We start from the raw sequence: 24,762 nt of genomic DNA on the forward strand, positions 1-24,762 counted from the left end.
ATATAAAGATCTTGACAGTTTGTAGTGTTGCCATATTTGTTTCAATTTTCAATTCCGTTTTTGTATATTACAATTTAAATTGCAGAAAAAAATCATTATTCATAAGTAGGTAATAAGTTTTTCTATTTGTCAATATTGTTATTATGGTAGATAGGAGCACAGTAAATGCCTACATTCTTATATTCCTTTATATCTCTTTTGATTTGGAGTGTTTCCGTGCCATTCGGGGTCCCCCCCCCCCCCCAGGTGGTTAAAGCCCCAAAATTTCGAAAGTTTAAAAATTTTTAAAAATCTTTCTCTTTCTATTTTAAGTGTTTTAGAGCCATTCAGGGTCCTCGAATCCCCCGCCCCCCTCTGGAAAAAAAGCCCCAAATTTCGATAATTTTAGGAATTTCAAATATCATTTCTTTCGAGATGGAGTGTTCCGAAACATTCCAGGTCCTGAACCTCCACCCCCTCCCCTTCCACAAAAGTGAAAGCCACAGAATTTCGAAAAATTGGAGTAAATTGTATTAAAATTAAGTCATTACGAACTTAAGTGTCCGGGGCATGGTGGAACTTTTACCCAAAGTCGACTTCCCACCCAATTTTGAGGGAGGGGGGGAGTGCTAAACCCCAAAATTACGAAAAATTTCAAAAATTTCTTAAATTTAAGTATAATTTTTTACTATTTGGAGTGTTTCCGAGCCATTCGGGGTCCTCAAACTACCCTCCCCCCACAAGGAGTCAAAGACCCAATAATAAAAAAATTTCCCAAAATTTCGAAAACCTATTCTCTTTCGATTTGGAGTGTTTACGAGCCATTCGGGGTCATCAACATAACCCCCTCCCCCCTTCCCAGGGGTCAAAGCACCAAAATTTAGAAAATTTCAAAAATCATTCTCTTTCGATTTTTAGTGTTTCCCTGCCATTCAGGGTCCTCAAAATCACCCCTCCCCCTCTGGGTACAAAGCCCCAAATTATCGAAAATTTCAGGAATTTCAAATATCATTTCTTTCGAGATGGGGTGTTCCAAACCATTCGAGGTCCTGAACATCCACTTTCCGCAAAAGTGAATGCCCCAAAATTTCGAAATATAAGAATATATATAATTGGAAGTTGGCATGTATGACGTCGATAAACTCTTACACCGTTTGAGCGATCGCCATGAAATTTGGCACATCGAATGTTTTTATCATGAAGAAGGTTTTTATGATGCTATCCATTTTTTTTGTAACTCGCCGCTAGATGGCGCTGTAGCGCATCAACTTCTAAACCTTTCAACCGATCGCCATGGGTAAACAGAAAATCATAGGTCACAGATACACAAACAGTAATTATGTGTCATTTCTTAATGTCCAACACACTGGACATATCGCTATCCATTTTGCTGTAACTCGCGGACAATATATCACCCGGTGTTCAGCCCGGGCAAAGCCGGGTACTGCAGCTAGTTTGTAATATATTTAAATACCAATTTTAAAACAGATTTATAAGAGGTTAAGATTAAAACTAAATATAATATATATTTTGAATTTATGAACACTTAAAACGTTTTAGCTGGCTTAGTAACGAGTAAATAGTGTTTTATCATTGTTTAGTATAATGGAATTTATCATAAATATTCTACTATATATATATATACTTATATAGTATACAGAATATTTCAACAACAAAATTACATTATATATTCTCCTTTAAAAATAATTTTTCATGTTCAGATACCTGATTAGCCATTGTAGAAATGTTGGACATTTTGATGAATACTTGTTCGGTCCTGTCCAGGGGCGCGTACACTCGCTTCAAGAAGCCGAATACAGGCCTGAGTCGCACTGTGGTTGCCGCTGTAACAACAGTTCACTGTGTCAGTGTACACTGTACATGTCAAAAACATTCTAAATACAAATAGAAATGTTTGCCATTGTTTGACTCGTACTTTTTGTCAACACAACCTGACTACGGAGCACATCAGATATCGAGCTCGGCTTACATGACGTCACTGTGCGGAGGAACGCTAGGGCTGTACTCTGAAAACTCTGCAGGAAGGGTACTCTTGATTGGTTAAACTTCTGGCTAATATTTGTCTCACAAAGTAGATTTTGACAGCAAAACTAACTCACATTAACTAAATAATGCTCAGATTAAAACACACACATTCAATAATACGAGTGTAATACATTTGGTGGCCAAGTTTAATAACTCTAAATTGAAATATATGTGCTGCTATCTTGTTTTTTTTTTACTGAACACGTTCTCATTTTAATTATCGTACATACACTATGAAATTATCTAATGTAATAAAAGAAGCTAAGCAGTTTGAAAAAAAGTACTATGAAATGAACCATTTAAATGTTCTCTGTTTAACTTAACCAAAATAACATTGGAATTGAAAAGACAAATGTTATTTGAGAAAACAGACATATACCATTTACATCACTCACTCATATGATTTACAGAACTTCTAAAAACGTACACACGCAGTGACGCAAGGATAGGAAGGGTGTAATTATGATTAATGTGTTAATCTAAAGCACATAGATGGCTTACTTGATGTATATACTTATATGTAAATTTGTACAATTACCGTTTCTTATACAACATAAATTATGGAAGTTTTTATAGTTAAAATATTTTCAGCACCTTTAAGGGTGAATGCAATTATATCATCACAAAACTTAAATGTTACCTCTCGCAAATTAGGCCTATCCATTTGAAAGAACTGGTGGCGCTTGAGCTGACACTTTTAACCCTATCACAAAAGTATTCAAAATCATTATGATATATTTACGCACCTCTAAATTGAACCCTGCAGTGAATCATAAGGCAAAAAAATTTGGTGGGGAAGACTTGCTCATAGATTTTTTTGTCTAAACATAAATTAAATAATCCTGCAACTTAGCATCTTACAACAAAGCAACTAGTCTGGAAGAAAGAGGATACTTAGAGGGTAAAATGTTCTAATAAAACATAACATTAAAGTCTAATGTTTAAGTTACATCGCTTGAGGATAATTTGCGATATTTATTTAAGTAAGAATCGTAGTTAACGTTTGTTAAAAAACTTTTCCCGCCTCCTCTCTGGAACGGCTCGAAGCTGACCCATCACGCCTCTTGACGTGTTTTTCTCGTCGAACTGTTGTTTCCCTGAAGCACGTAATTATTCCAGGCCACGGCCCAAGTGTCTGGAGGCTTCAATCACCCCTCCGCCCTCCCGACCTACCATCTGCCGCCTGTCAGAGTGTCCGGCCTGGCGGAGCGAGTAGCTCGACCAGCCCGACCTCGCAGTGACTACCATCTGAACCGTACTGACGTTTATCCAAACCGATACAGGTCATCCATGTACAAGATTTAAGTAAGAATGTACAACGCAAATACATTCTGCACGAATATCTGGAATGCAATCATAAAGCTAAAATAAGTTGCTCGAATAAATTACGAAAATAAAATTATCCTTCTATCTCAGTGTTCAAATAAATTTATTTTCCTCTGTAAATGACGCAGAAATGGTGTCATTCAGAACAGACTTGCTGTAAAGTATACAGATAACAGCAAATATGTTCTTAAAAATACAGCATAAGATATTCTTAACCTTTTAATCGAAATTATAGCCTTTCACCATTTCTGGAAAACACAGATTACCAAATGAAATTTCATAAATTCAATTGAAAATCCAGGCGATTTTTTTTTTTTTGGGAAAAGCACTCAATCTCAAAATTGCTCCTTATATTATCCCTGTTTAAAAAAATATATTCTGTAGAAAGAATCCATTAATGCTTTTGCGACCTATCATCAGTTTTCGCAACTTTCTATGCCAGATGGTTTCTTATATCTGCTAACGATTGTTGAATAACGCACAGTCCGAACACGTATCTCCGGAAAATATTCGGGCCACTTCATCTCCACAGTAAAAACATTAGAAATAGCATAAACTGGCACACCTGTGAGCTTTGATGTTCAAAACCTCTTCACCGATATGCCTGTGGCAGTAACACCTACTTTTATATAAAAAAAGGTAAATGATAGAAAGCTGAAAAATCAACAACATAAATATTTATTCAATCAATCATGGAACTTATAACTGTCTGTGTACACAACATATTTCCAATTCAAATACATATAATCAAACAGATGGAATAACAATGGTTTCTTCACTTTCAAATTTCATGGAGAATATTTTAATGACAAGTTTCAAGCAAGAGACAACGAATATAACAAACACCCCGATTAAAATCTGGCTTCGCTATGTTGACGGAACTTTTCTTGTCTGGCAACATGGACCTGAAAGGTTCACTCAGGCCTTCTATACAGTTCACATATAAAACGAAAACCAATGGGAGCCTTCCTTTCCTAGATGTTCTTATCTTCAAAGAAAAGTGTAAAATCACCATTTAAGTATACTTACAGGAAAACCGACACCTACATGCCAACACAACCCCTGTACTTTAATTCGAACCATCCAACAAGTACTAAAACCGGCATTATTCACACTATTATTAACCGAGCTGAGGTAATTTTCTCTGACAAGAAAACAATTACACATAAAAAAAAACATCTTTTGTATGAACTCCTAACAAACAACTACCCACCTGGCATCATAAAACAATACATGGCAACCTACAAGTTCCATTTCATTCTACAAATATTTGGTGAAAAACCAAGTGATACAATCATTACTCCTCATGTCCTTGGCCTTTATAAAACACTAGCTGCCCGACCCGGCTTCGCACGGCTATACTAATGGAAAAAAATTAAGCCACATCTCCCTTTTACAGTAATGGTAAATAAAAAAAATTCATTGAAAATTTATTACAATGCTGTATAATGTACCGGAGAGAAAATGAATAGCACCGATGGTTTCCCGACTCGTGCACGCAACGTACAACTAATGTACCCGTATTTCGCTACGGCAGTCTACAGGCAGATAACTCTTGCGCCGCTCATTATACATGCCCCTCCTTGTGGGTATGCCACTGCCGCGCGATTCTCGTTGCCATGGAGACGCAGAAGGCATGAACAATGCAAAATCCTGTTCTCATGCAGACAAAGTACCCACTGTTGCCTGGTTTTAACCACCCATGGGATCTAATTTTCGGAAAATGTCATCCTGCGTAACATAAGAAACATTACTGTGAAGTTTCAAGTCTGTAAAATATATATACTTGAAAAAAAGGACAATTTTTGATATTTAAAGTACCAGCAAAATTTCAACGGTGATGAGGACTGCACTAACAATGAAATAGTCGTTAACTTCTAGCGCCTGCGGCATCGTCAACACACACTTCGAACGTGTACTGCATGTTGTATCTAACCCCCTCCAACGCATTTGATTCTAAATTGGACTTTTAGTAAAGATCCCTAATTTTATTGATAATATAATATAGCATATAGCCATCCTCGATTAATGTACTATCCAACCATGAAAGAAATTTTTAAATGGGACCAGTGGTTCCTGAGATTAGCGCGTTCAAACAAACAAACTCTTCAGCTTTATAATATTAGTATAGATGACGATTGGGAAACAAACATGGGTAATAACAGTTTTCAAGTAAAATTCCACAATCAAAAGCATGATCACCAGAGTAAATACTACCACAAATGTTTTTTCAATGTCAGATTTATGTTTATCAGATTCCTTGTGAACGTGGATACACGTACATTGAAGAAACTGCTCAATTGATTTCAACACGCATTATAGAACTCAAAAGAAATAACAAGGACGAAACTCAAAAATCTAGATTTACCAAAACTTCCTCTACTCATAAAGAAAAAACATCCATTTAAAAATAAAATAAAAGAATAAGGATTTACTTTCTGCAATAATAATGTTATCAGTGAAAAAAGAATAAAATTAAAAAAAGTATACCATAGTTAAAACTGAAACTTATTTACCACAAAAAAAAATTGCAAACCTCTCACCATCGCAGTAAGACACAAGCCAATAAGATAATTTCTCAGGCGTTCGGTATTATCTGTCATTGGCCGTGTCTTACTGTCGTATCCATGGATTCGAACAAAGTCGCCATCTTATGTTGAACCTCCACATAGCGATTTATGAGTATCTATAGGTCTATTGCGGATCTCACATTACCCCGTCATAACGATAAGGCTTTATAGTTAAGACCTCGCACAGCGAAATGCTATTACCGATCTCTTATGACGCCTTAATATTATGATATTCCGTCATATCTAGAGTCGCTCAAAATCTGCTGTCGTAAGTTAACAAGTCGTGTTATAAGACATAAGATTTTTCTGCGAGAGATTTTATAATATTAGAACATATTCTCTGCAATATTGTTTTATAAATACAATTATAATGTATTCCAAACTCGACACACAATTGCGAGATGTCTGTGATTAATGTGTTTCTCACGAAATATTTTTACAGGTTATTGTACTAATGTTTAAGTACTTTAAATTATGAAAATATTATTACAAAGTATAACAGGAATTAAAAAATACGCGTTGACAGTAAATAATCGGGCATTAATATTTACAATTCATGACCTACCCTTGTAAGGATAAAAGCAATTTCGTCACTGTAGATCCACAAAGTGGGATATTTCATTATGCAAGAAAGATTAACTTTATGATTAAATATTGTTTGTAAATAAATACCCTTTGTTTCCCCTATTCCTAAAACCAATTCTCTAGATTTTGGTGTGGAGTCAAAATTATCCTTACAACAAGTGAAGTGAAAAATGTAAATATACATCATGTTTAGAATTTTTTCTACAATAAAATAGCAAGGCTGCTAGTAAAATAATGTTATTCACCAATGAAAGATTACACAGTTAAGACAGATCCTATTTACGAAACAAAAAAAAAGGGTTTGTCTGTAAAGTCGGTTTACGGACGATAATTTTACGTGATAACGTCATTAGAAAACATTGATGAAAAATGGCATAGTTTTTAATTTTCAAATATTATTTACAGTTTTGCAAATTTAATTTAAATAATTTGTTTAAATATATTCACGAACAATTAGTTATAGAAATAAACTGAAATCAAATCAATGTCAATAAATTGTTAATATGAAATGACGAAATAGGACAAATAAATCATTTTTTTTTAAATTGCTGCTTTTAAAAAGTCCGCCTTAACCTGTTTGATATTATAAAAGATTTTCTCGCACGGTGGTTGGCCGGATCTTGCACGCTCGACTCAGGCGGAACGTGACAATGAGTCATGCTTTTTCGTGCGTGCAGCCGGCGTTCATCGATTTATAAGACGTAATCACGTCAAAATTATCTTAGTATTCAGAATGTACACCTTACTAGAACTAAAATTAACCTAGGCATAGGCATACTGAAATAATGAGTACGTATTATTAAGTCAAATGATTGGAACTAAGCATTTAATGAGGATTCGTATATGTTTCACAAGGAGTATAATACTTAATTGGAACACAAACTTGAGGTTTGTTCACAATATCATAATTTTGTAAAGTAGCGGCTTCTGGGAAATAAGGCTAATCTAATGTGAGTGAAAGTTTTGGTTGGTCAAGTCAGATACATTAATAATATGTATTTAATACACAAGTAATATTTATACGTAACTAATAAAACTACCCTAACCTTTCACATAAGTTATTATTCATGTTATTTCCCAGAAGCAGCTTCTCTGTTAATGTATCCTGAAACATGGACATACTGGATATTTGGAAAAAGGTTTATTTTGAATGCATACTGACGTGAACTGCTTAATTATTATAATTACATACGGAAACGGTCACGTATTCTTCTTCGATTTAAAAACTCATCAGCAATTAATAAATAATTACACGTTTTTGTTCATAATTAAAATGTTTTACTAAAAGGAATGTTGTGTGTTTCAAGAGAAGTACCCGATATTTGTTATTTTCACCTGTACCGTTTAAAATAAGACAACATTATATTAGCGAATATGTACAAAATACAAGAAAATAATTGGACCGTAACGCTTGTAGTGAGGAAATAAAGTCACCAAAAAAAATTATATTGTAGGATTATATTGAAATCAATGAAATCATTATATGTGAACATACAAAAGTTTAAAATTTATGTAGCTAAATGAAAAATAAAAGCGATCACACGGGGTAAATCCACAAACATAACTTTAAATATTTATTTAGAGAGGAATGTGTGTTTATACATTTACGCTATGTCAGTACTGGAAATGGTTGAGATTGGTTTTTAGCTGACTAGTGTGTTGCTGAAGTTAGAAGACCACAATAATTCATAGAGTTGACACAATCAAAGCGTCAGTAACACCATCGACTGAAAATTATACGACTTTGTAGCGTCGTACGTAAAACGCCCTGAGTAAGGCGCGGCCTTTATGACGAATATAAACACCATCAATTTTTTCGCTCCCCGTCATAAGGCGACCGTTCTAACAATAAGGCGTAATGTTTATGACGCCTTAGGCTAAAAGACCCGGAATCGTCACGCCTCTGGCCGAGCATATGAGCATAAGGCAGCGTATTGGCGGACGGGAGTAGACGTGTAACATTCCCACCATGCCGAACAAGAAGAAGCAGATCCAGAAGCTAATTGCAGAGACGTAGCCCAAGCAACAGAGAAGCCCTCGGCCACGGCGCAGCCACTAAGCCACGGCCTCACCAACTACCGGAGCAGGCTGAGCTCCAGCCCAGCAGGAAGACACGTGTCGTGGACGGCTGAACCCGTCGCCCAGCTGCGAGCTGCCTGAAGCCCCAGGTTAGCTGCGAGTGTTCTCGAGGAGCTCTGCACCAATGACACCGGCCCCGCAGTCGACACAGCCAGACGCGGGCACCCCCGCCTCCCCCCCCTCCCCCGACACAGAGCGACCAGGCGGTCACAGCCTGCTCAAGTGCGCAGCAGCGGCCACAGGGAACACTCGGAACTCTGCCGTCCGTCAGAGCGACAGGAAGGCCGATGACGCGACCACAGAGTGCCCCACGGGCCACTCAGGTGCTCGAGGCCGGGAACATCACCAGTGGTGGAGGCGTCGCACGGCAAGTCCCAGCAACCAGCCAGCAGCTGCCCTACACGGGTGCGAGGGAGTGCTGCTAGCTCTCCAGGTGCTCTCAAGATGGACTCGTTCCCTCCGCACACCTTGCCACCGCTCCCGCAAAGGAGTCTCTCAGTATTAACAACACACCTAGCACACAGAGACACAGCCCAGAAATAAATACCATATTCAGTCAGTAGCAACCTCCCCACGCAGATAAGTTAACTCAACCACCCCTATATATCACAACTTGTAAACTATCAAAATTTACGTTCAAACTGAAAAATAATTTCAAAAATGAAATTTCAAACATTTTGCAAATAAATAAAAAAAAAAAAAACTGCTTCAAAGCATGTTTGAAGACTGGAGGTTGTGGGCGACATTCAGCCGCCTGTACTCCCGGCGCTGCCCTGGTCTGGCATCGGCCTCGGGCTCCGTGGCCCTGTGGCAGCCAGCAATGCTGCCTGGGACTGCTGCATTAGGCAGATAATATGCACAGGTAAATACAACATCTGTGTTACAACCACAGTGTTTGCCTGTGTTGCCGACCAATGCCTGTGCTGTCTATGCTTTTAATTTTTGACATCGGATGATCTTGGTTTGTTCTCAGCGTGTCTGCATATTCATATTATTTTTTGTCAGGTATTGGCATATAGTGTAACCAGCAAAGGCTTGTGTTAAAAAAATGTGAGGAGAGTCTTTCAGTACTCGCTAGAGATGTGTAACATCTAACCTCGGTAACAAGTTAATTTATGTGTTCTCATGTTGCAAATACACTTATAATACGAAACTTGGATACGATTTTTAACTTTATTTAAAATAATGACGATAGTGATAAATATACGTAAAACGTTTAGTATGCACCAGAAATACAATGAAATATGTGAACATTAAGGACACAACGGAAATTTATTAGGATGAAAGTCCAATGAGCACATGCATGCAGAAACTGCTATAACCACAAGCCGAAGTCCTCAAGATGGCGGACTCAAGTATGGCAACATGCAACCGTACACCGGGAGAAGTAGTACGCGTATGGGTGTACCAAGAAAAACTTCATGATAGTGAATCTATCCTAGAATATATTTTGTAAACTTAAATAGTCGTAGCAATATATAATCGCAACTTTAAAATCACCTAAACATTACTAGCCAGAAAATTGTGTTGGAGCAAACATAGCGTATAAAGATAATTAACATTTTTGGTTCTCTAGAGCATTTAAAACGTGGCGCTATATTTTAAGTATTTTTCAAAATAAAATTTACAGATCAATAGATACATAGAACAAAATTAATCTGAAAATTTTTAAAACACATATTATAACACTATGTATATGCATACATACATATATATATATGAAAACACAATTATGAATTTTATCACGCTCGGCATTATATAAAAGAATTTTGCTTTAAATTTCGTGTCAGAGTTTCGTATTATAAGTGTATTTGCAACATGAGAACACAGGAATTTGCTCGTTACCAAGATTAGGTGTTACACATCTCTAACATTTAAAAAAATTTTAAAATTTAATCTGTGAAATGTTTTTACGCAATATAATCTTAAACTACTGCAAATAGTGAAACAAAAATTAACTATCAAACGTTTTATAAAATTTGGCCAAAAATGGATTTTCAAACATTTATGCAATATTTTTCACATAATATAATCATAAACTACTACAAAAAGTGAAACACAAACTTTTGTTCTACGCCAATGTTGCACCGAGGAAACTGTGATTAGAAACATCTTGTTACCCAGAGATTTCAGAATTACCTGAGAGTAAAACGCGCTCAGGGAAAGCATGAAGGAAGACCTTCGGGTCATCCTCGCTGGCACAAAGCCACCGAAACCACCAGCGACCTGCTTGCCAGCATCAGATACACGTGTAGCACAGGTCTTTATTTTTAAACTTTTCTGATTCATAAACGTACTGGCATTGGCCCGGTCAAGAAAAAGATGGCGGTCACTGACACATCGTGAAATAGTAATATAACTAGTTGTCGCAGAAGTGCAAGTGTGTGGTAAATAATGAGAATGGCTTACCACAATGACAAAACTGTTAAGGTTGCTGGATCGTGTAGTACTGCAAGTCTCAACGTGACGTTAGTCCACAGAACTAAACGCCCGCATGGTAGGCAGTCCGCCAGCCACTCACGGCCTACTGCTATCTATCTCTCAGGCTGCACAATGCACGCCAGGAGGAGAGAGTACCTCACCACACTCCCACGGAGAGGTTGCTGGGGATAGAGACACATCTAGGTACAGCCTGGCAGTCCGTCCATACAACCACATGCGGTGTTTCCGACCAGGCTGGACGACTACAGTTTATAAAATATGAACTATGACTCGGTGAACGTGAGGAAACCCAGCCGATTGAAACAAATGCAATAACTACAACACAATTACTGGCAGCAGCACCTACTTCCTCTCCCTGAGAGGCAGGCTCTGGAGTGCATCGCCTGTTGCGTGTCGGCCAGGCGCGACAGACCACTCGGCAACAACGTCAAGAAACAGTTTTCCCACATAGCGTGTTTCTGACAATTTCAGGCACAATTTAAGAAGATTTTCGCAACGCCCAAGAAACCTTACATATCGCTGGAGACCCTAGACTTTGACAGTCAATGTTACCAGTAGGCTGAAAGTTCAACATATATGTTTGAATGAATGAACAATTGTAATTTTAACACGCTCTACGAACCTACAGTCAATAGTAAAACACTTAGCTCTCGGGTGATTAAAATCGGACAGAAATACGCAGTGGCATGTATTTTTTGAGAAAAAAATGTGATCGCTCACTGGACTGCGTGCCCCTGCGCTAGAGAGTGTTCCCTTGCAACTGGCGGTCGTCTGCAGGAGAAGCCATCGCTCTGTTTGGCCGGGCCCTTCAGGACGCGTCTGCTTCCGCAACGAATGGCTATGGCCGGTGTGCTGGCAGTGTGAATGTACCTTAAAGAAACCCAGTCCAAACATGAAACACAGACAATGCTACGAAGTTTTAACAAACAGGTGGTCGGGGATTCTTTTAGTGAAAAATACATGCCCTTAGGAATGCGGCGTCACGACTTTGCAAGTAGGCCTAGGTATTAGTCCTAACAATTAAGTCTTGAATACAAACACGTAGAATAATATGCTGACATCAGCTATGCATTAAAAAAATTTCTGGATACGTTGTGGTGTTTACGCAGAACGTTGTTTATAAATTATCTATTGAATTTTGTTATTTTAGTTGACATATTTAACATGAATCAACATCAATAATATTATTATATAAAAACATCCAAACACGTTTTGGTTTAACACATAACTCGGAAGACAGAATCCGGCTAGTGAGTTTATCAGAGACGACGAAGAACCCCTGGTGTCTGCTGGCAGTGAAGTGTGACGTGATGGGGCGAGGCGACACGTGACGCGGGCGCAGTGGACCGTGCTGACGGGGGCTGACGGGGGCTGACGGGGGCTGACGGGGGCTGACGGGGGCTGGCCGGACACCGTCCCGCCGCTATATAAGAGGCGGCAGCAGTCCTCACGCACAGCCTTCTCAGCGCCGCCCCACAGCCACACACCGCGCAGAGCCACAGGTACGAGCCGGCGTCACATTGCTTCCACACGCGAGTATTGCCTCCCACTTAGATTATGGTGTAACATTTTTCAATCATTACCACATAGAAAAGTATAATACAAAGTCCATATTGTAAGTTATGCCATATTCAAAGGGTTAGTAAAAGCAGATATTTCAAATTTTTCTTACTTATGTACATTGATTTAAAATGTAATGTTTTCGTATCCGAAAAAAGAAGCAAAAGTGAAGCAAAAATTAACGATCAAACTTTTATAGAATTTCGCCAAAATGGATTTTCAAACTCCTATGAAATATTTTTCACGCAATATAATCATAAACTACTACAAAAGGTGAAATACACAAACTTTTGTTCTACGCCAATGTTGCACCGAGGAAACTGTGATTAGAAAAATCTTGTTATCCAGAGATTTCAGAATGATCTGAGAGTGAAACGCGCTCAGGGAAAGCATGAAGGAGACCTTCGGGTCATCCTCGCTGGCACAAAGCCACCGAAACCACCAGTGACAGTTCCACGTGCAGCACAAACTCGGGGCCACGAGCGCAGCTCCAGGCTAGCGCTAGCCGCGCGAGTTGCTGTGCTTGGGTCGCAGGCGCCGCGGGAGAAGTGGCGCAGACTCGCGCTACCCAACTGTTAGTTGCTGATGCTAGCACGCATCTTGTATATTGTATATTTTCTCGAAGAGTGTACGAATGTATTGCAGTATTATTTATTCACGCAGGTGTTCCTCTGATAAATGGAACCCTAGATAAAACAAACTAAAAAAAGATAATATTTTTTTTCAACATCATAATTTTTAAACTAACCGATTAACGAGTCGTATTATCACTTTTCTGCTATACAGTAAAAATTTAGTTATTTATAGTAATGTGAAATTTTATTTTTGTGCATGCTGGCCTTATTTTTAATTTTACTTTGCTATTGCTCTCACTATTAATATATTCTTAATATTTATATTTGTTGTAAATGAATTAATTTATTTCTTTTAGGTAGTTTTCGAAGAAAGTCTCTGCCTTTTTAGTCATTACGTTAGTGCAACTTTGGGTGAATTTCCAACTTAATTTTTGTTTCATGGTTCCTAGACCCCCAAAACTATTGTCAATTCAAAAGAATATGTGCATACACAAACCCGCACACACACACACACACACACATATAGTTTTTAGACGAAAATGGCAGTAATTTTTCACAAAATACATCAAAAGTTATACATAAAATATAAAAAAAGGGGTTGTCTCTAAAGTCTGTTTACAGACGAAAATTTTACGTGATAACGTCATAAGAAAACATTGATGAAAAATTGCATACTTTTATGAATTGAATTTAATTATTATCACTGAATTATCATTATTTTGTATAATACAAAGAAAGAGTTAATTGAAAATTACAATTTTTTTCATTGATAAGGTATTGAATAAAAGCGTTGACTTTTTATACGATCGTTTATATGAGATAATAATTTTTTAGTCAAAATTGTAACATAACTTATTATTACTGCATTCGCCGACCGATTCTACTTTTTTTTTAATAAGCAAAGAACAAATATATGAGACTGTTGTTGTAATAAACAATGGAAACCACATTAACTTTTCACTTAACTTTATAAACAGTTGACAAAACAGTTCACGTGTAGGTTGTGTGCTGCCGCTGTCTCTCTTCTACTCGGACGCATCGGCCGATGGAGTGGAAGAGAGATAGATGCGTCACAAGCCGATCGTGCCTCTATCGCTTGTTCCGCGCTCTCGCTTGCACGCTCGGCTCAGGCGGAACGTGATAATGATCATGCTTTTTTGTGCGTGCAGCCGGCGTTGATCGATTTATAAGACGTTATCACGTCAAAAAATGGTCATTTTAAATAATGGCCCGAATCAAACTAAAGGGAGAAATTTGTAGGTTTAGACACAAAATACCTTATAACTCCCATGTAATAAAAATATTATGTCCGTTGGAATTTATTAAACCTTCTTTTAGAAGTACCACAAAATAATTGTCTGGGACTATAATAAATACGACCAAACATTACTGCAACGGATAGCCAAAGTTAAATATCTTATAGGTAATTTTACCAAATAAATGATACTATTTCACATGCGTAAACTGTACCTCACATTATAGATTGTCAATTACTATATGATGACTTGTATTTTCTTGTTGTATTTTTGCAAGGTGTCTCGCTATCTACTGTGTCCTGGGTCTACCCTAAGATCATCATTATAACAAATGAATTAGTGAAAATATATTCATTAATAAGTATGCATTCATTTTGATTGTTTTTTATCTAATGTTATACTATAACTGACGGAACAAAACCTATTTACGTCTCACTTCAATGCACTATTTTTTGTAAGTGAAACAGAAATATTCATGTAAAATTACAGATATTCGTAAATTTGTACATTTACATGAAAATACTGTATGACTACAAAATAGTTTTCGCAGTAATACTGTGTTCGGATTATTACTTACCCGAGCATTTATGCTTTGTGTTGTACTAGTACTTCTAAACAGTTCTAAACAGTTGTAAGCAGTTCCCTGAATAGATTTCCAGTATTAACTGCGCACATTAATAATCATGATAAAACAAAATAGATGTTCAATTATTAAAACATTCCATTATATTTTCCTAGCTTAAGTTAATATAAGTGCGTGCGTGTGTGTGTGTGGGGGGGGGGGGGGGGGGTTCCAGGTTAGGGGAGGACCTAAGTGTGTCTCAGACCGAAGCCTATACACTCTACCATGCGGGGTTTTAACCATTCAGAACAACAGCACGTGCATCGTGTGCTTATTGGGGTTTACTGGGCAGTCATGGCTGCGATTGTAGCCATGGCTGGCGCCCCTTTGGTTGCCTAGCCTGAAAGCTAACTAAAGTGACCCAGGTAAAACCCGAATAGACACAGGGAAAACCCTGAACCAGGTCATGCGGGGATGAATTAATCATGCATTAAAGAAAGCAAGAAAACTACTGGACAAGAGGGAAAAAGGTCCAGGTAAGAAGAGTTGGGCGGGCAGAAAGATTCAACCATGCAGGGGTTGGGCGCTTGGGCCTTGCGTCCCGCATTATTTGTTGGGCACACCTGGGTTATTTTTACCAGGGGCGCTAGCGCCCCCAGGAGCGGATGACTTCATTCGTTAGCCCAGCCCAGCTGCCTAGGCAGCCATATGCTTGAATGAAATATCAATTAAAGAATAAAATTATTTGCCAATTTTTGTAAGAAAATCACAGTATTATATCCCAAAAGTTATTTCATTTATGCGAAAATAAACATAGCCATGTGTTGTACAATGTTACAATATATTTTTTTTATATTACAAACTAATTCTTTGCAACTGGTTCCCAAATGAATATATTGCAAAAGTACAGAATTTTTTTTATATGCAGTGACGTCTATCGTTTATCTTCCATCTCCGCAAGACCAAAAAGGCGATTAGTTACTTTTTGCGCCACATGAGGGCAGTGGTGGTGGCGCGGCGAAACACCTGTTTCAAGTGGTCAGTCTGGGCGTTGGTATTAATTTCTCTAGACCATAAAATAAAATACCAATTGGAGTGGTGCGTGGTTGGCACGACATGTGTGAGGGACTTGGAAAATAAGTGTTTCTTTGAGAAGCGCGATAGTCCACCCGGTCACGGCAGGGCGATCAGCCACGACACTGGCCGAAGCTGGTATCTGACGGCGCCAAGTGCGCGCCCAGCACTAGTCGTTAGTGCATCGACGATTGGCCACGACACTGGAGAATTCTGGAGGCCACATACACGCACAGTTTTGCCATTATTCCAGATTGATGGATCTGAGACAGTTACGTCTGTCCCCTCACAACTACTCTTCGGACTGACAGTTCACCTTGAGATCTGGTTGATTGTTCACGCGTAGCAAGATTTCATGGGGAAAATATCATCAGTTTATTAACTCCAAGTGTACCCAGAATCTGGTACTATTGCTTACGCATGTATGGAGAACTTATTTGCAGCTTTTAAATATGGTTTCTCCTCAAATCATGAAAAAATACTTGTACACCCTTAGAAAATATTCAAGCCATATCACCGTAGTAGAATATGATGTTTCGTAAATAACACGATGTTTTTCTCTGCACGCTGCAAGCGGAATTAATATCCATCCTCCACACACGGCAGTGGCGCCTGAGAGGCCATGCCTGTTGGGCCTATCGGAAGGCGTGTATGGGGAGCCTAACCCAATGAAGTGAAGATTATAGATTCACCCCTTATTCAAGTAAATCCAACGCCCATGCTGACTGCACCTCAGCGACATCTCAAGGTATCCAGAAATTTGTTCCATGCATAGCTGCGGTCAGAATATTATTCTACGTGCTGATATTAAAGACGTACATTTTAGGACTGATACTTAAGGCTACTTGCAAAGTCGTGACTTGAGGCAAAGTAGAGTGTTTAATTTCATTTGATTAAACTTTCAAAATAACGCTGACTCTGGAAGTAACACTTGTTTGCTACGCCTACGGCCACGGTTAAGTTCGCTCGTGCGGCGAGTCAGCACAGCAAGAAGCGAGTCGAGTGGATCTCCGAACTATCGACCGCTGCTACGAGTCATTGCGTCTTCTATACAGATAAGCAGACTTCATGTGTCTGTCAACCACTAGAGCTAGGCGAGGGCAGTAATATGTATGATACAATCCGGTTATAACACTTTGGAGAGCTTGCAATATGGTTTACATTTTAATGATTGTTATTACATTTGAAATATAATTTTTAATCTTTAATTTTTCATTTGTTTGAGATTAGTGAAATGTTTAGAGTTTAACACATAAATGATGTGGATTAAATGTCACGAAACCAAATCACGTTCCCCTTCTTCAAGCCTGACATTAAAGTAGAAACTCCAGGTAATAGTCATGCTGATTTACTTTACGTCATCAAATTATTGAGTAATTACCTGCTACTTAAGATCTGTCTGTTCTTACAAGGATGTCATAAGGTCATAGGTGACCAAAGCTATTTGCATTAATAACTCGAAACTAACAAAGATTTGATTTTTAAATGAGTCATGAAATGGGGAATTTTCATTTAATGCAGTTTTTTGGACATAAGACATTGCAATTTTACACTGTTTGTTATACAAAATTCCAAAAATCAAGAACAAAATGAAAATATGAAGATAACAATTTCACAGAAAACAAGACTGAATCAGCTGATGTCGGACAAATGGAACCAACGATGAAACTAAACACGTATTATGGACAAATAAACGACGACAGCAACAAAGATTTGCTGTAAAGAACATCAGTTTTGTATTGCTAAAAAAAATAAAGGTGTTGTACAATTTACAAATTTGTCATCTTGAAGCTTTTAGATCACAATTGAAGTATTAATTTTTTTTAAGTACAGAATTTTTAGCATGTATGTTTGCTGTTTTAGTTGATTAAGATGCCATATTTAAGCTATGGAATAGAAATAGTAGCGTTTTGGCTACATTACCGGCTTTTGTGAATAAAACTATTACTTATGTAATTTACAATGACTATTTACAAAGAAGACAGGGAGGAAATATTTTAACTAGAAATACCTTTAATTTTGTATCTAATTTGTGCCTATTTGGTTGCGCTATAAGCTTTGTAACTCTCTTTACACCAGTACAACACCTCTGTTTAAAACTATCGCGTTCCTAAACTTAAAATGTAAGTTTTTAACCTCAACGCTGATTAATAATGCCTCCCTTTACATTACGGTCACTTTTTAAATAAGTTTAGTAAAACGTTAGACACAAAGGAACTGCACCACAAGCATGCAGTGCTTATAGGTGCAGGAATGTCCCCGACACTTCGCCCCGCTGGCGCTGCGCCGCGAGCGCGTGGACACTGCGTGGCCCTCGACGGCGCGTCGCTGTGCAGAGCTTCGGGTAAAACCCAGCGTGGAGTCTGTTTACGTCAAGCGTTTAAGAATACTCCGAGGTCGCGCATTAGTAGTTCTCTTTCCGGATTTCATTTTCGTTTTTAAACGTTCATTTTAGATGATGAAAATAGCTCAAACGCCTGTTTTCAATGCACTATTTTAGCATGAAACACACGGTAAATATTTTTGAAAACATTCAAGGATCTTGCATTAAAACTTAATATTCATTTGTCCTCATTTTAACGTTATGGTTACCACAAAAAAACTCCTAGTTGACCTAAGGACGCCTAGCAGACTGCGCGCCTTTCAGAGCCTAGCGCTTAAGGCTGATACCGTGTAGCGTCGCACATATCATTCCGCCTCAGAAACACAAATAAACCCCTGACTAGAAGGGAATCTGCCTCAAATTCGTCTGTATTAGCCCACAAAAGCGCGTTCATCACTTTACTTGCACACAATAGCACGGGAGCGGCACAACTCCCGTCAGAGAACTGACAAGCGGCGCTGCTCTCTCTGGAACCGGGCGACCATTTCATCAAACTACAAGTTCAGAAGATACAGGGGAATTCAATAGTAAATCGTAACATTACAGTGGTTGTTGTCTCGTGAAACTACATGTCAGCATTTCTTGTCACAAATGATCACTTATAAGTTTATAATTTGTGCATTTTACAAATTTGATTATGATTATTCCTTCAAGCACCTTGTTTTTATCACGCACTAACAGATTTTATACAGGTATCCGGATCTGTTGTAACAAAAATTTATACGTGGATTTTCAGAGGCATTTGAGTAATAATGTTTATATTTAAGTTTTATTAACGTACTTAAAAAATCTTAATGAAACACCTGTAAATTATACGTGTAAAAATTCCCTTGTAGCCTGTACATTGTAAACTTGTAGTTTTATGAAACAGTCCCCAGGTCTTGTTAAAAGCTCCACGCGCCTGGGAGATAGACTTCCTGTAGATGCTGCCCAGAAAAAACAGTCCTGATAAAACTTTGCTCTATAATTAGCATATTTCCAAAAGGAACAGCTTCTGATTAAATAAATATGTGGCATTTCTGTTTTCATGCAGGCACACACAAAATAGTTCTGCCAAAAATAGAAGATGTACTTTGCTCCTACTGCGATGATAATCTCTCCGCTCTCCAACATATTTTCGGTAATCATCCGGGAACACGTAAATGATCCGTAAACGTGTTCGCCGACCTCGAGCGTCAGAACTTAAGCTGCGCTCACGCGCTTCCGTAGTTAGTGTTTGCTGGCAGGTTGAGCGCATATACAGAGTGTATCTAAAACACGCGTCGACACACATGCACGACATGTAGGGGAGGCAGGAATATCCATTTACATTGTTCCGGAAATAATTATTTTTATTGACAGAGACAAAACCCATTAACGTGTACAATGAGCTACACTGGATTCACGCTAAGTGAGATGCCATTAATGGCGATCGTGTGTACAGTACATATCATACCATACATACCTAGTGGGAGTCCATAATAGAGATAGTTGTAGCATGTTGTGTGTGAATAAAGTGGGTTATTATTTCAAAAGTGGTGCCTGTTTGTATTGAGTTAGGCACCAAATTTATCAGACACAATGTAAACACCCTAAACGATACATTGTTTATGTTTAAAACTAATTGGTTTCATGTTAATTATGTTTGAATTGTATGTTTTCTTAGAAACTATAAAAATTAAACTAAAATTATTATCTTCTATCTACGTGTCACAACAAGTATTTCAAATTAAAACAATATTCTTATAGTAGTATGTCTTATTCACAAATGCATATACTCGTAGAGAGGCCATAACAATACTAAATAATTATAATATAAATTGCCCTTCGGTTTAATGAAGATTTTATCTGAATTATTGTCAGTAAATCAGATAAAATCTCTACTGGTGAACATGATATTTAAAATAAATTATAGGCTATCTGAAAATGCATTCAGGCTCGTGTAGCAATTATAAACAGGACTACTGGTTTCCATACCAGGCAAAACAATGTTTTTTACATTAAAGGAAAAATCTATTCGTGTTGATGTAGAATTTAACGGTAATTATTTTATTGTCACCTAATAATTCAGATTAAATACCTACACTACAAGTTCAGCAATCACATACAAAATTAAAACTACAAACTTTTCTACGACTTTCTATTGAGATGATGAGATAGCTACAATAGTCCTCAGAACCCGATACTACCATAAAACTTCCAACTGTAGGAATGCTACTAGTCTGTAGACATAAATCCTTGAAGAAACAGGCCTCCAACTGGTCAACCGGAAAGTTCGTATCTTGAGGCGTCAAACAATTGGATCATAAATTATCTTATGATTGTAAGCAAACATTTCTGAATGACTATTACACTAAATATTCTGTCATCACAGTTATGATCCATCAAAGTTTTTAGTCAAGTTCTTACGTATGAACAAGCAAGAACCATAAATCATATTCCAATAATCTTACTAGTAATAGCGGTGATAGTAAAATGTCTTAAATTACTTTAAATTATTATAATACATACAATATTTAGAGGAGAACAGAAAATATGTCCAGACTCTTTAAGTCCACGAAAGCTATTTTCTTTTCTATGAAAAAGTTCCCAAAAAACTGCAATGGAAAATTTTTATGTTTTGTGAGTAAAAAAACATAATTGATTTGTAAAGAAATATATATAGTTTATACCTTTTAACAGAATTGCTGAGGAAAATAAAATAAATAATAAGTTTACATATAAGTATTTATGGCATTTAATACGTTCAAATAATCAAAAATGGAAACGTCTGTAAGCATTCTTTGAATATATACTTGCTTCAGATAGGTATATTAAGCACTTGTAATAAATCATGTACCGGTAATATTCACATGGTGCAGTTTCCGGTATTGTAAGCCGTGTTTCTTGGCAGCCAACATTACAAAGATACACCGTACCTCAAAGTGCAAGGAAACAGTTCTAGACATAAACAGAAGCATTTCTGGACCTATATTTACTGTTATTTCTTCTTCCTCTACATGTCACAATTTTAGCATGTATTGAATGTGTACTGTGCGATGCATCGCGCTAATCTCTTGATTTAAAACCTTGCGTGAACATGCAACTAAACACATGCACCAGCCTGCAGTTGCAGCAAGTCAGGGAGAGCAGTTAAACGTCGAGCCCTCCATTGCTTACTTACATCAGCACAAAAAACTGTCTGTTAGTCACAAATAAGACACACAAGACATAATAGAGACAAGATTCCCGGTTGCAGTAAAACTTCCCATTAAAATAAATTTATAGGTTTGTCGTAAGCGAGTGCAAGATTTGTAAATAACTTAGATTATTTTTTTTCTTGTAACAGTAGTTTGTAAATGGAAAGTATAGGACAGGATACAGGATGTGGTGAATGGTGTAGTTACATGATAGACCAAAATCTTAAATAGTGTCATGGCCTCTAGGACATCAAAATTCATATGATATCACGGTAACACAGACGCCATTACAACTATATTAAATCCCCTACACCTTAATCAGGCATCCAAACTGAAATTTGAAAGCTCAATAAAAAGAAACAAAAATTAATTAAATAGATACTTAGTATTTAATATTAATATAAACAAATTTGTAAAATAAATGATTTTTAGTAAAATAATCTATATAAATTAAATCAATAATAAAAATCGATCAATATGCCGAATGTTAATCATAATTTATTAATTATAATAAATAAATTTAAAATTTATAATGTAAATAATTTATAGCATACATACGGAAATATAAACTCACTTATATAAATAGAAAAAAATTGAAAATACACTTTAAAAACTTAATTAACACAATTTATATCACTAATTTTCACAATAAATAAATGTTTTATATATGGATCAGTATTCAAATTCTGAACGCGATTCACACGCAGTTCCGCCCCCGACGATAGAATTCACTACTAGAACAGCTACGTCAACTATCGAATCATTCGATTTGCAGAGCGAAAGGTAAACTATTAATGAAACGTCTCTGATAAAAATGAAAAATATTTGAAAAAAATTCTAAACTCCGGCTTGGACTTAATTTTTGACAAGACATTATATTAAAACACTGCCCAGCTTGTTGAAATTGATAAAATATTTAATACTAAATAGTATCAGCATATGTTATATGAATTTAAATTACGAAGTAATAAAGAATATGTGTACTATTATGAAGTTTAATTTATTATTACTAATGCGAATTTAAGGGAATTTCATTTCCTAACAAACGCAACTAATTTTTATATAACCTTAAGTAAAAAAAGAGGAATATAACCGTACCTAGTATGAAATAATCAATACAATGCAGTGAGCTACGTATTTAATAATAATATAGCAAGCGATAAACAAATAACATGTCTTTATACATATTCACTTAAAGCACAATTTATATAAACCAGTATAGCGTAAATAAAAAAAAATTAAATAAAAAATTCCACTTCACTTTTGAACCACTTAAACTGGCACTTAAATCACTGCGCTATCAAGCTAACTGATGACGTTAAGGTGAATATGTAATATATTATTGTAATAACAGGATACTTAAAACCTGAAAAAAATCTAGCTATGATTATTTTAATTCTAAAATATACTCTAGGATATTTCATTATCATAAAGATTCATTTGGCATTCCAATACGTTTCGTATGTCTCCTAATTTTTATTAAAGTGATTATATATGGATTTATGTTCATACATGTGGGTCCACCATCTTCAGGTGAAAATTTCGTAGCATGGTGCGTGAGCAACGTAAAAATTCACTCTCACCATTTTTCCATAAAGCGCTTAAAGAAACACAAATTAAAAAATTAAAAAAATAATACTAAAAATTAAATAAAACTAATAAAACAACACTAATGCCATTAAACACACTTTAGACAGCAAAGGTAGCAGTAGGCCAGGCCCATGCTGCCTAACATGAGATCACCTCGCTAGACTTAGAGCGAGGAGCAGAGTGGCTGACCTGCAGCGCGGGCAGCGTAAGGCAGCAGCCAGCCGAGCGGCCGCCAGGCGAGCGGGTACTTGTAGTTGATGGATACCACCATGGGCAGCACGAGGCAGGAGTAGGCCAGGCCCATGCTGCCCACCATGAGTGGTATATGACCTCGTGCCAGGTAGGGAAGCAGCAGCACCACGGACAGCAGGCACACTGCAACAAGCACGCAAGTCTTATCTTTCTTTGTTCTGACTTTGTGAGCCTGCATATTATGTAACCCAGTTTTATAGCTTTTTGGCTATTTTGCCTATTTTTGCTTACATTGTTTTATTAAATGAAGAAACAAATAGTGAATTACCGAATAATGTTTAAATAATATTTTAACTTCGAATGTTAGTTTGTCACTATACTGTTTAGTACTTTCTTTTTATTTTCATATCTGTTTAAGTAATGTGTTTTATTTTTACTTTTTAAAATCAATACAGTGGATGCTGGTGTGACGTTAGTTGGCATGTATATGTTATAGGAACATGTATAGTGTAGAGTCTGGTGTTGTGTCACCTTCGTGACTTTGTTTTGTTTTGTATTACTACCTTTCTATGACTCTGTGTGAATTACCCCCAACTTAGGTATGTAATGAACCAAATATATGACACAACTCTTGTAGTTTTACATAACTAGATTTTACCAGAACCACCCCCATATACTGCACCACAAAAAAATATACAGAATTTATTTTGGTACACAATATACCATGAGTATATTTATAGGTCTTAAGATTTATATTTTATTTATTTGTATTTTGATATCCAACACTTTCCAACATTAAAAAAAAAATAATGTTGGTGCTCGAAACTTCAAGAGTTCAATGGTTTGTTAATATTGTTCATAAAATAATTTATTTAAAACCAGGCATTTAATTTTATTGATTAGATTCTCAGGGTGCAAATATGTTTACAAAAGTTAATGCTCAGTTGGCTCAAAAGCAGAGGTAGTTTAATCCCAGGATATTAACACTGGTTTTTGACTTCAAACTATTAGAGATTAACTTTTTTAAATGTTTTATTGGTTATCAATCTAAGTAAACAAGCTCAAAATCTTTATCCCTGGTGTGATTATTTGGAAAAATCCCATCATAATCAACAATTAAATTGGAATATATTAGTGCAGCAAAATTAATTGTAGCTTCAGTTGGTGAAAATATTTCACTCATCCAAAATAAGCAATATGGCTATAACCATGCATTTAAAATCAGTAACTGATTTTTCACTTGAAATAAATTCCAAGTACTAATTTCTTGCACAAACTTATAATCAGTCACACTTTAAGACTCACTTGGCTTTACAATTTACCAGTCTTCAAACTTAATATGCGGCTAATATACACTATAGGCCTTAAAATTTGCCAAGCCAAAA

At 36.8% G+C, this 24,762-nt stretch overlaps 2 protein-coding genes across 7 annotated transcripts in view; one reads left to right on the forward strand and one right to left on the reverse strand.

The window, feature by feature from the left end:
• Positions 1-24,762, reverse strand: part of LOC134527506 (uncharacterized) — a 153,325-nt gene that overhangs the window by 38,314 nt on the left and 90,249 nt on the right. For all 6 annotated transcript variants that reach the window (XM_063360231.1, XM_063360230.1, XM_063360233.1 and 3 more), the window contains 2 exons: positions 23,375-23,560; positions 1,705-1,823 (listed from right to left, as the gene is read on the reverse strand). In XM_063360231.1, coding sequence (XP_063216301.1) covers positions 1,705-1,823; positions 23,375-23,560 — 305 coding nt within the window. The remainder of the gene's footprint in view (positions 1-1,704; positions 1,824-23,374; positions 23,561-24,762) is intronic.
• The window catches only part of LOC134527508 (neuroparsin-A-like), a 68,314-nt gene continuing 56,040 nt past the window's right edge, over positions 12,489-24,762 (forward strand). Inside the window, exon 1 of the mRNA XM_063360236.1 lies at positions 12,489-12,529. The gene's annotated coding sequence lies outside the window, so the exon portion shown is untranslated. The remainder of the gene's footprint in view (positions 12,530-24,762) is intronic.

This window comes from Bacillus rossius, chromosome 1 (genome assembly GCF_032445375.1).
Source record: "Bacillus rossius redtenbacheri isolate Brsri chromosome 1, Brsri_v3, whole genome shotgun sequence".
Taxonomy (NCBI): domain Eukaryota; kingdom Metazoa; phylum Arthropoda; class Insecta; order Phasmatodea; family Bacillidae; genus Bacillus; species Bacillus rossius.